This window comes from Corvus cornix, chromosome 2 (genome assembly GCF_000738735.6).
Source record: "Corvus cornix cornix isolate S_Up_H32 chromosome 2, ASM73873v5, whole genome shotgun sequence".
NCBI lineage: Eukaryota > Metazoa > Chordata > Aves > Passeriformes > Corvidae > Corvus > Corvus cornix.
Window position 1 is genome coordinate 147,913,723 of NC_046333.1, and position 12,770 is coordinate 147,926,492.

The window sequence follows — 12,770 nt, forward strand, 5'->3', positions numbered from 1 at the left end:
TGGTTGGTTTCTTTTCATTCAAGTTTTTATCTCTGTCTCCTGTTGGCATAAGATCACATTCCCATTAAAGAAACTGGGAGGTCTCTATAAATGTCCTTAACTTCTACTGGTTGAGTAGAGTGGAAGAGTGTTGTGAAGAATTAACAAGATACATGGGGATGCTTGTGGAGGACAAGTGCTAGATTCCCACAAAAGAACTTCTGTGGCACTTTTGAAATGGATTGGATTTTGGTGTGTGCTAACATGTTTAACACTGCAGCCCCCATCATGATGGACCCCATCCAGCAAATACCTCAAGCAGTGCTTCACTTTGTCTCCCAGTATGTTTCTCATGAATCCTCTCTAATGAAATGAAATCTGTAGTTTTTCATTAGCACACTGGAGAGTCAATATTTTGGAGAAATTTATAATCAAGAGTCAGTTTGTGTGTATCTCTGGAATGAATAGAGTCACGCAAGCCAGGGTTTGAACTTCTAAATCCCATTCCTAATAATGTCATTGTTGGTATAACCCTAATCTCACATTTTTGGGTATGATCTGTGTGCCTCATTTACATTCTGAAATTCTGAAAGATTAACTTGACATTTGTTCCTAAGTGCAGTGTAGAAAGCCACCGTTAAAACTGCATACTTTATTTATAGAAGTGAGTATTAAACTATGCTGTGTGTTCTTTAATTTGAACATGCTCAAAGGTATCTAGGAATAATGTTCACTTCTTAAGCCATATAAAAAATGTAAGTGTTAAGTGAGTACAGTGTTTGCAATGCTTATTCAAGGTGCTGATATAAACATGAATATAAAACGGCAAAACATGCTTTACCCTATTGGCCTTGTATAACCAGTTACATGTGTTAATTACACAACATGACATATGTATGCCATACAGTATTAGCTCTGAAATTTATTTATATATATTTATTTTAGATTGTTGTATTAAACTGATAAAATAACTTTTTTCTTTAACAGAAATTGAAAAATTCCAAAAAGGGGAAGGAAAGGAAGAAGAAAAGTATATTGATGTAGTCATCAATAAGAATATGAAGTTGGGACAAAAAGTTCTGATTCCAGTAAAACAATTCCCTAAGGTAAGACAAATTTTCATATTTGATAAATTTAAGTTCTTCTAAAAGATATTTCACTAGTATCTTAACTGGTTTTTTTTATGTAACATTTAAAACTATTACCAGTCACTACTGTTGCTGTTCTGCAATCTGTTCTGTAGGAGCTCTAAGGTAGAAATTATTCTTGTTGGAATAAATGTGCAGGAAAGTGGTGCTGGTCACACAAAACAGTATGTTGAGAGCAAATAATTGAACCATATTTTTGGGATAGCAGGATCCTCCTCTTCAGAATATCAAAAGGAAAAACAAATGTTGAAGTTGAATCTGATGCCAGGCTTTGAAACTTTCTTATTGTAGCTAGAAGTGCAGCTTAAAATGCACCATTAAGGAACTAATTGTGCAAATTTTCTTCTCATCCTCCTAAGTTTCAGCCATTGTTATTCTTGAATGAATTATAGCTTGACTGCTAAATTATGCAGTCTGTTCTGGAGGGGTAGAGACTGTTTCATTAATATCTTTGCCCACCATGAATTCTTAACACTTCTTTACTGCCGAGTATTATCCTGCACTAAAATATTGCTGCCTGGAAGCATTTATGCAACATTCAGTAGGCTGTGGAACTTTATTATTTTGGTACTGCTTAAAATTTTAAGGTTAATGTTATGACAATAAAATTAGCATTTTTTTAATTTGTTTGAAATGGCTTTTTCTTCCTATTAGAAATTTCAAGTCTTTCTATTCATGGAGGAAAAAATTCACCATTCTTTCCTCCTTCTGTTTAGGAAAACCTTTTATAATTTTTTTTTTTCTGCTCAGTATCAGTGTTTTTCTCACAAGCCTGTGCTGGGTGACTTGCAGGGATGTCTTTGCTGCTGTTCCAAGTTTCATGAAATACTTCTTGAGTGAATGCAAGGCTGCGCATCATGTGGGCACCTCTTCGGAACTCTGACTTAAGTTATCTTTATGACTAAGTAGAGCTATATACAAGCCTACAGACACAAAGATTGGTAAAATATAGGGGCTGCTTACTCCACAGTCAGTGTTTGTAAACAGGATGTTTTTCTTCTAAATGTTGAGATGTAGATACTTGGGCTCAGGGGCAAGAAAGGCAAAATGGCTATTAAAAAGGGAAACACTGCCCTCTGAAAGACACTTCTGCTTCTTTATCTAGTGTCAACTTTCTTTATAGGACTAAACACTGAAATTATTTAGGATAGCTAGTAGGGAAAAGCCCTTGCCATCTTTTGAATGGCTAGAGATGCTCTGCTGTTTGATCAGTACTTCTGACCCATAGAGACACTGAACTGGAATAAAGTCTGGTGTGTGATATGGAAAGAAGCCTGAACTTAGATCCAGGGGTGCAAATTAAAACAGACATGTCCTGTGAGTTCCTGCATTTCCACTAGGACTGCTCCACAGAAAGCAAAATACTGGTATCTCTATTCACATAAATCTCTCTTCTGCCAGAGTGAATAAAATCCTAGATACTTAATATTTAAGAATATTTTTACCCCAGTATTTGGGGGCTCAACTTCCCTTAAAAATTTCCATTTTATTACATATAGATGGATATTTGTTAAAGGTTGCTCATTAAAGATTCTGTACAGTCAAAATGAATTAAAATTTCTCACTAATAGGAGTAGTCTGGGAGGTGAGTATCAATTCAGAATTATAATAGGTACTCTTGATATTCTCTGAAAAGCACCTGCTCTAAACCACAAGCAGTTACTGCAATTTGCTCTCACTTGGTTACTAGAACCAGGCTCTTGGTTTGATTTCTGAGATCTAGTAAATTATGGTACATTTTATGAAGTGACACAGCTTGAACATGGCAAACTAAGAACCTTATTATGGCATACTGTAGTCTGCAGTAAGTGACACAAGTTTTAAGTGCCTGTGTGTAGGAGAACAAAGTCTTTTTGCATCATAATTTTTGAAGTGCTAATCCTATTTATATTTCACGTGTTCAGAGAAGGGCTCAGAAGTTAGAGATGCTTTGTCAAGATTTTTGGGATAGATGTGGGGTTGTTCCAGTCGTCTTGGTTCCTCTGAGCTGTATGTAGAATGTATGTGTTGAATATTTATCTGTATTGTCTGATTGGTGACAGCCAAGATGGCTTCACTAAGGGCAAGTTGTGCCTGAAAAAACTGGTGTAATCCTTTGACAGGGTTACAGGGTTGGTAGATAAGGGAAAAGCAGCTGACGTCATCTACCTGGACTTGTGCAAAGCATTTGACACTGTCCCATGTGCCACTCCTGTCTCTCAACTGGAGAGACATGGACTTGATGGATGGACCCCGTGGGGGATAAGGAATTGTCTGGATGGTAGCAGTCAGAGCTGTGGTCAACGGCTCAATGTCCAAGTGGTAACCAGTGACAAGTGCTATTCCTTGGGGGCTGGTACTGGGACCAGCAATGTTTGACATCTTTGTAGGTGACATGGACAGTGGCATTGAGGGCACCCTCAGCAAGTTCACTGACCCCCAGCTCTGTCGTGCAGTTGACACAGGCTGGAGGGACGGGATGGCATCCAGAGGGGCCTTGGGAGATTAAAGAGGTGGGGCTGTGCAATCCTCATGAAGTTCAGCAGGGCCACATGCAAGGTGATCCCTGTGGGTTGGGGCAAGCACGAATACAGGCTGGTCAGAGAATGGATCAAGAGCAGCCCTGAGGAGGACAGCTTGGGGTGTTGGTTGACAAGAAGCTCAACATGACCCCTAAATGTGCTCTCACAGCCCAGAAACCAAATGTGTCCTGGGCTGCATCCAAAGCCCCGTGGGCAGCAGGTGAGGGAGGGGATTCTTCCCCTGTGCTCTGGTGAGATCCTACCTGCAGTGCTACATCCAGCTCTGAGGTCCCCAGCATAAGGACATGGACCTGTTGGAATGAGTTAGTGGAGGCCATGAGGATGACGGGAGCTGGAGCACCTCTGCTAGGAAGATGGGATGAGAGAGCTGGAGAAAAGAAGGCTCCAGGGAGACCTTCCAGTACCTAAAGGGGGTTTACAAGAGAGCTGGAAAGAGGCTTCTTAAAAGGGCATGGAGTGATTGGACAAGTGGGGATGGCTTAAATTGAAAGAGGAGAGATTTAGATTAGATAGTAGGAAGAAATTCTTTACTGTAAGAGTAGTGAGGCATTTGGCAGATTGCCCAGAGAAGCTGTGGGTGCTCCATCCCTGGAAGTGTTCAAGACCAGGCTGGATGGGGCTTTGGGCAACGTGATCTAGTGGAAGGTGTCCCTGCCCATGGCAGGGGTGTTGGAACTGGATGATCTTCAAGGTCTCTTCCATCCTGTACTTTCTGTGATTCTGTTCTGCGGAACTTACAAAAAAATATTGTGATCCTCATAAAAACTTGAAATGGTGTTTCACATAAATGCTTTGTGCCTCTGCACTGCTGTTCTCTGTGCATGTGTGCAGTTTCCTCGACCGTTTTACCTGTGGTAGGTGTTAGTATTGCAGCAAATATGTTGGTAGAAAATACCAAGGGAGAATTCCTCAGAAAAGTGGTTAAAAGACTTGTTTCTCATTTTTGAATTTTCTTTCCTGCTGATCAGTGTTGGTGACAAATGCTTCAGAAGAATGAAATTTAAGACTTAAATATGGATTAAATCTGTGCAAAAAGATCTTCTGCGTGTTAATATTGAATTTAGAGTTCTCCTATCAAGCAGGCCTGTTTGCCTGCAGTCCACACTAACGCTATTACCTGTTGTGCAAAATCCTGGACAGAGATACCTCCATTTTTTCATGAGATGCAGTCTTTATGGGGTTATTGACCTGAGAATCTGCTGTTTGAAGCTGGTAAAATCATTACAGTAATTTATAAATCTGTCAAATGAGCATTGCATTACCAGTTTCGGTTTAATCTAGCTAACTTCGGTAATCAGGATATAGTGAGAAAAAATAAGTTTGCTTCAATTCCATCGACACCGTAGTCCCCTAAATAAACAATCATGATTTTAAACTGGATCAAAAAACCACCCAAGTTATTAAAATTGTTTATCTCTAACAGGGTTAAATATCTGTAAATGAAACTAACCACAGATATAAGTGATTTTGTCAGCAGAAACTATTTCTTTGTTTATACTTGCCAGGGGTGACTCTGGGAAGGAAAGATGCCTCTGCTATTCAGGTATATTGATATTTCATTAATCCTATCTTAATTTTTTCTTAAAAAAGATGTCCATGAACTGAAACAGCCCATCAGTGCCCTGCCCCATTCAGACAGCTTGCTAAGCCTGAAATGTGTATTATATTGCCTTCTCCTTCTTTAAAACTTTTCTGTAACTCTGACTCCTTGAATAAGTCATAATAGCCTCAACACAGGTCAGGCAGTCCAGGCTCTGATCAGACCAGCCTGGCATGGTAATGCTTGCTCACATTTCCTGTCCTGTCAGATACATTCTCATGAGCCCATAGCTGGGTCCTGTGCAATTACCTCTGACAGCCCCGGAAGGTTACAGGTTAAGTGCAGGAGAAGCTCTTCAACTAAAGTGCAGAGCAGCTGGGTTTCTGTTGGAAGAGAATCTGGTAGACCTCACGTTCAAAAGTATGTATTGCACTTTTTTTGGTCTTCTTTGCTCATCCTGGAACACCTTATGAGTTTCTGGTCTTTCGCTTAGTGCACAAATAGTTGAGTGTTCCTGGTGATGTATTTAACTGGCCTCCTACCTAAGAGCTCTTGGTTCCTTCTATGGTACTCTCTAATTATATCCTTTAACTGGGAACTTTTGACTTGCTCAGCCCTTGGTAGTGTTAGTTAACAGGTTTAATCTCATGCTACAGATAGTTGGTCTAAATATTTTTGGTTTTGGTTTTTTTTTTTATATCTGGATCTTGATAGAATGTGATAGAATAACCAAGACAACCTGAATTTTGTCTGTGCTTTGAAATAATTCAAGATGGTTAGTGCCAGGAGTTATGTTCAGCTTCTCCTTGAGGCTGGTTATGCATTTGAATAAATTTCTTTGTGTTATCTACAGACTCCTGTAAAAAAAAGCCCCTGAATTAATATGTCTTGATATGGTGACAGCTAGTTTTACTGGGTAAGACAAAACCTCTACAGATTGCAGGCCCAGTCACATCTTTTCAAATATATGATTGTGCAGAGTCTTACAGTTTTTCGGTTTGGTCCAGCTCTGCAGATTTCTCCAAGAGGTCTGAATTGCTGTGATACAGAAATTAATCTGAGGTATTTAGGTGAAGCTTGAATAAGCTTTGGTAATGCTGTCTGCAATCCTGTTGTAACTGGGGCATCCACTACAAGTAAGGATTAGAGAGGTTAGGCTTTTATGCAACCTTATAGGAAAAAAGGCCAACTTTTTGAGGTAGCATTGAGTTCTAAATCAAGTTACCTGTAGTTGGGAGTCCATGTGGATGCTGGATGTCTAAACTGCAGGTAGTAGAATGAGATCTTGTCAGCTTAGGACACTGAGATTAGGGCGACTTGCTGTTTGATCAGCTGAATACCTCAACTGACTCTGGGTTGTGTGTGAAAATGTGACCCTTTGTCTCGGTTTGACACATGTGACAAATGTGTCACCCCAAGACACCCTTAAACCTGTATTTCTCTTGTGTTTCATGCTTGAAAATAATCTTCAAACTTGCACAGACTTAAAGGCAGAAAAGATGAGCTGGCCACACAAGGAAGGTCCTGATGTGGTTGTGTTGGTGAAGGGACTCTGTGGATCTGTCCTGACTCTGCTATGAGGAGCCATCACGTGTGAAAGGTGTTTTAGAGCTTTGTTGTGCACTGTGAGGCAGGAAGGTGTTATCCCCCTCTCATACATCTAATGAATATGCATTGTGAAGTAGTTTAGTCTCAGAAATCTGATTTTGCTTTGACAGTTTGCTGAACTTGGGTGTTCTGAATTAGGTGAAAAAAATAGCTTCCACGGATGGTAAATGGAACCGTGATGGTTTTCCATGAGATGGAGCAAAACTGTGGGGAACAATTATTTCCGTTTTGACAGGTTACCATTTTAAAAATTGCTCATAGATCTACACTTAAATACTGGGTAAATCTCAGATTTCAGGCAGAAATGGTCTGTTGTTCCCTGAAGTGATACTTTAAATATATTTTCTCAAAAGTTACTGACTTGCGGAACTGGTATCCATTTAAGCCTTTTAGCTCAACTTTTAAAGAGACAATATCTGTTTTAAAATGTTGTATTCATATACAATATATCTGCAGTTGTTATATAAAGTCATGGAGAGATTAGTATTTTAATCACATGACTAGTTAGAAAGCAATTTTTCATAATAACTAAGCTCTAAGGATTTCTTAGAGTAGAAATGAGAAAATGTGGTTGCGTAACCAGAAGTGATGTGGAGGAACAAGCATCAATTGTAATACCAAGGATAACTTTTGAGCAACTTTATAGTAAAATGGACCAAGCTTTCTGCTGTGAATAAATGTTTAAAGACCTCTTACCACGTTACATGAAGGAGAGTAGTTTGTGGTGTAACACAGATGCTTAAAGCACTTACCTTTCTATAGAAACTTTATCTTTCTGAGATGATTGGGAAAACCTTGAAGTTTTCCTTTTTTCAGGTCATTCTAAGGGAAAGTGCTCTGAATCTTAAATTAACTTTTTTTTTTTTTTCTAGTGACCCTGTCGCAGAGGAACCATTGCAGAAAACTAATATGTCAAGAAAGATTTCTATGGCTTTAATAACAATGGAGTGCTTAAAGCTTTACAGGAAAGCATTTGGTCAAGAATTTATACTTTCACTAAGTATTTTAAGCTGGATGAACCATTCTTAGCAGTCTTGCCTTGGTTGGGGATAAACAAGGATTACTTTTTCTATTATATCCCCTTTTCTGTAATATATACATTTTAAAAATGTGGTATCACTGGCATTAATTCTTTTTTTTTTTTTTGTTATAATTCATATAGTAGATCAAATGGTTCTGAAGAGAATATCCTGTTCTATAAATGTTCTTCGTAACTGTGTTTCTCTGGAAATGTTTTCAGGGAATAGTTTCAAGCAGTGATTTGGTAAGACAACAAATCTCTAGATAACTGTTCAAGTCATGTTTTGATTCGGTGATTCTGAAGAAATAGGTGCTATGCAGTGATGCCCATAATCTCCATTGTATGATAACTGAAAAAATGCTTCTTAAAATGAGGATTTTTGAACATCTAAGAAAGGAAACAATTTTCAAGCAAAAACCTTATAATCAATTTTATTTTGTTGCTTCTATTGTGAAAGATGTTTTCTATTTAAGATGTATCTTAAATTGGAGATTTTTGTTACACACTTTAGGGTAATCTGTAAAAGGGGAACAGATACACTCTTTCAGTACAGTAAACCAGTACTTGCCAGCTAATAGACACCATGGTCAAGAGAAAACCCCATATCCCAGGAATTTGAGGAAGGGCTGTTGCACTGCATAGTATCTTTACCCACAAAGTAAACCAGAGGTCCAGGAGGATGTGCTTTCAATGATCAGAGATTTTAGGAATAAGAACACCCCTCAAATCTTGCATACTTTTGCTCAAACTGGTGTATTATCTGATGATATTTTGTTCAGAGGATACCATTTATCAATAGCAGAGTATTATTTGGTTAGAAATGTAGCTGAGGTGCTAATTTTTCCCATTTTATCAAATTGTTTCCTCCCAGGTCTGTTAATCTGAATCTTGATACTGTTTTTGCAAAGATGCCTGAAGTTTTGCTGTAATTTTTTTTGCTTGAGATGCTGTATTTGTATACTCTTCAGAGCTGGCCTAGAAGCAAATTTGAATTGGGGACTTTATCTCTTTTATATGCCATTGTCCATAGTTTACTGATACTTACCTAATACATTAGAATCTGTCTTAATGCAGAGACAATTCCTGATTTGACAAAAGTGATCCAGTGTAGAGTAACATTTATGGTTGGCTCTTTAGAGTTCATTTGTCCTGTAGAACGGAAAAGTTCACCAGCTTGCACTGGAAAGCAGTGTGACTGCTTTAATACAGTATTAAACTGAAGCTGGTGAAGGTGAGGATTGTTTTTGGTATTTACACCAGTTTGGAGGTGATTGTGCTGTACTTGAGAGGGGCAAGTAAAGAGAGGAGTCAGGCATGTCTGATTCTGAGCCAAAACTAGTGATTGTGACTGGTCTGACTTGGGCAGAGCTGCTCGGATGTCTTTTTGTTACTATCCAATATGTCTAATTCAGAGATAGTTTATAAGCTTGAGTTCAGTAATGGACCTGAATTTTTTCTTTGTTCTTGTGCTCTTGGGGCAAATAAACCCTAAATGTGGAACATGGGAAGCACCTATGCAACTTGTGAGCAATTTTGTGTAAGGGCTAACCTGGATCTGCCAGGCTTACTTGCTTCTGTTACACCAGCAGATAAACAGGATTTGCTAGTTTTATAAGTAAAATTTGTTTTACTGTGTGCTGATTTTGTACCTTTAGGTTTGAGTCCTACTATTTGATTGAAAGCAGTATGTAAGTAATAATAGTAACTTAGTGACTGATACTTTGAATGTTTCTATATCTATGAAATATTTCAAAATAAACCTTTGATCAGATGTTTCCAATTTGATGTAAAAGGAAGATAAACCAATAGTTTGAAAAAAATGCAGTACCTGTTCAAAGTAAATAATCTGTTTTCTACTGAAAGGATTCCTTCAATATCATAAATGGATCTTATTTATGGAATAATCAACTGAAGTGTTCCAAAGCCTTTTAGCTTTGTTATGTGGGAGCAAAAATGCTTTGTGACTACATTGTAAGCCATTTTTTACTAACCTTTGTTTGTGCTTTTAAGCTACACCTAGAAGTACTGTGCTTTCAAATCAGCAGAATTTCAGACTTGTAACACAAATTTCTTATGCTTCAGACTTGTCAAATCGAATATTTGGAGCCTCAGTGCACAGAAAAGAATAGTTCAGTGGATATCAGGATGCAGACAATGCATTTTCATGTTCATTAAATGTGTCTAGAACATGTCATCTGTGCAGTCCTTGTGTAAGCTGGTGCGATGTCTGGCTTTGGCACTAGAGATTTCATGGTTTTGAAAAGATGACAACTTTTGGAGGTATTGAAGTTTTGTTTGACAAGTTTTAGGTTTACACAACATTAAACTGTTTGGTTTTAACTAAAAGAATACATCTGCAGTAAAGAGTTAGTGCTTGTTTTTATTTCTAGTAGCATAAAAGGCTATTATAAACAGATGTAAGTAATCTTAAGTAATGCTTGAGAAACTGAGGTGGTTCTCTACATGAAAGCTTTACTTTGAGCTTAACTATGAACTTCCTTTAAGGAAACTCTTGAAAAGGAGTAATTGACTTCTGGAAGTTCAAATTTGTTACAAATTGTATCAATTTGTTTGCTTTTTTTAGTTATACCTTCAGAAACAGTAAAATCAGAAGTCTGAGTTAAAAGGAATCTCTAGAGAACATCTGTGCCTTCAGATGTTCAACCTTCTGTTGAAATAATGATTATAAATTAAATTGCACAGGACCCCATCAGTGGCCCTGGGTCCTGAATATTCTCAGCAAGGGAGATTTCTACCTTTATCTGTTCAATCTTTGTGATTAATATTTTCCTTAATTGTATCGTAGGACCTATATGAAAACAAATGGACCTCTCTAATAAAAAAAAAATTAAAGAAATTGCCTGAGAATTTCTTGATGTGGCCTGATAATTTCAGAAAAGACTGGTTCATTCAAGGCCTTAAATTAAATAGGTTGTGTGGACTGTAGCCATGCATAAGCTATTTTCTCAATAGCATTATGTCAGGTCTACATTGGGAATTGAACTTGCAGCTAGTAAGGGGAATAAACTTACATTTTCATATTTAGTTGACTTTTAATACTTGCTTTCCTTTTTGTCTAAAGCTGAAAGAAATAAGCTGGAGCTGTAGACTTTCTGCACAGTAGGGTGAGTGCAGCTGCACCTTTCTTCCATCAGCACTTCCAGTGTAGCAACAAGAGATTTGGGACTGCCACTGCCCCATTGCCAAGTCCTTTCAAATTACTTCAGATGAACAGGGAGATCAGTGCTGCCCATCTTGGCTCTTCAGTGACTCAGTAGTAGAGGGACAAGCAAAGAACTTACAAACTGTTTCATAAATTTGAGGCCACAAAGCTTAAGCCCATTTGTTGTTCAGCATCACTATATTTTATTTCTACCTAAAACTATCTTTTTAACATGATTGTGTCACTTCAGTTGTTGAGTACCTCAACCTTCTTATCTGCTGTGACCAGTTTTCCATCATGGTTTATTGGTGGGAGTGGGGGATAACACCTTTAATCTTCCTTTTCTGTTTGGGATACCTGGAGAAGCCCTTTCTGTTACTCTTTGTGTCCTTTGCCAGTTTCAGCTTCATTTGGGCCTTCCTCACCCCAGCTCTACACAACCAGACTTGATCTCTATACTCTTTCCCAGGTCACCTGTCTTCCTCTGTCTATGCATTTGTTTCTTGCCCTTTAGTTTGACCCGCTGGTCCCTACTCAGCCATGCTGGTCTCTTGCCTGAACTCTTGCTCCTGGAAATCGCTTGCTCTTGTGTTCAATGGAAGACTTCCTTAATGATCTGCCAGCTCTGTTCCACTTGCCTATCCCTGAGGGCAGTCTCTCAGGGGATCCCACTGACTAGCTCCCCAAAGAGCTGGAAGTCTGCTTTGCTAAAGTTCAGCAGCCCAACTTTACTCCTTACCTGATCCATATTCAGTGCATGATCGCTGCCTTCAATCTTGATGTCCCCAGCGAGCTCATTGGCGTTGGTGGGAGTAACGCTCCCCTCTGGCAGGTCTGTCTATTACCTGGGTCAGGAAGTTATCCCACATGCATTCCAGGAGTCTCCAGGGTTACCTGCAGCTCACCGTGCCACTTTTCCAGCAGATGTTGGGGTGGTTGGAGTCCCTCAGCAGGACAAAAGCCTTGGGCACAATGCTTCCTGTAGCTGGAGCAAGAAGGCTTTGTCAGCAGGCTCCTCTTGATCTGGTAACCTGTAGTGGACACCAAGTTATCCTTGAGTTCAGATGCTTCTGTGTTGCTGGAGCCACTGACATTCTAGTAATTGTACTCTTTGGTTGTACTTAATGTTTTTTAATTTATGATCTAATCATTGTTTGCACCTAGGACTAAAAGTTGTTCCAGCAAAATATCCCACTGTGCTCATTAGTTTATGATTAAAAATCCAATGAGGTTAATGGGAGTTTTTTTGTTTTCTTACAGTTCAACTTTGTGGGAAAACTTTTGGGTCCACGTGGTAATTCCCTAAAGCGTTTACAGGAAGAAACACTGACAAAAATGTCTATTTTGGGAAAAGGCTCTATGAGGGACAAGACAAAGGTAAGGCCTGAGTATGTCAGTGGAGTTTTGTTACTTACTTTAAATTTCTGAGGAGGGGCGTAAACCTGGTAACAAAAATTGGGGCAAATAAAAAGCGTGGGAGATCCAATACTGGTTTTAGGTTAATGAATCTCCTTGGCTAACCAAGCCAAGAATCCACATGCACTGGGCAAACCAAGCCAACAGATGTCAAGTAATGGAAGACAGAGAGGATTTTATGGGACCCAAATTGCTGTCAAAGAGGGATACTGGAATGAGAACAAGCTGTAGCTTTTGTGTTGGTCTTCATGGGAAATGAAAAAAAAAGCCTGAAATGCTTCATGTATGCCCAAGGTTGGAAGATGTGGGCCAGTGAGTGAGCTTATTTTCATTTGTGTGCTGTTGTAAGAGTTTTAGTGTGTAGTGTTTTCTT

General features: G+C 38.8%; 1 protein-coding gene across 3 annotated transcripts in view; it reads left to right on the forward strand.

The window, feature by feature from the left end:
• KHDRBS3 (KH RNA binding domain containing, signal transduction associated 3) overlaps positions 1-12,770 on the forward strand; it is a 91,894-nt gene that overhangs the window by 25,342 nt on the left and 53,782 nt on the right. For all 3 annotated transcript variants that reach the window (XM_039549020.1, XM_039549021.1, XM_039549022.1), the window contains exons 2-3: positions 967-1,085; positions 12,242-12,358. In XM_039549020.1, coding sequence (XP_039404954.1) covers positions 967-1,085; positions 12,242-12,358 — 236 coding nt within the window. The remainder of the gene's footprint in view (positions 1-966; positions 1,086-12,241; positions 12,359-12,770) is intronic.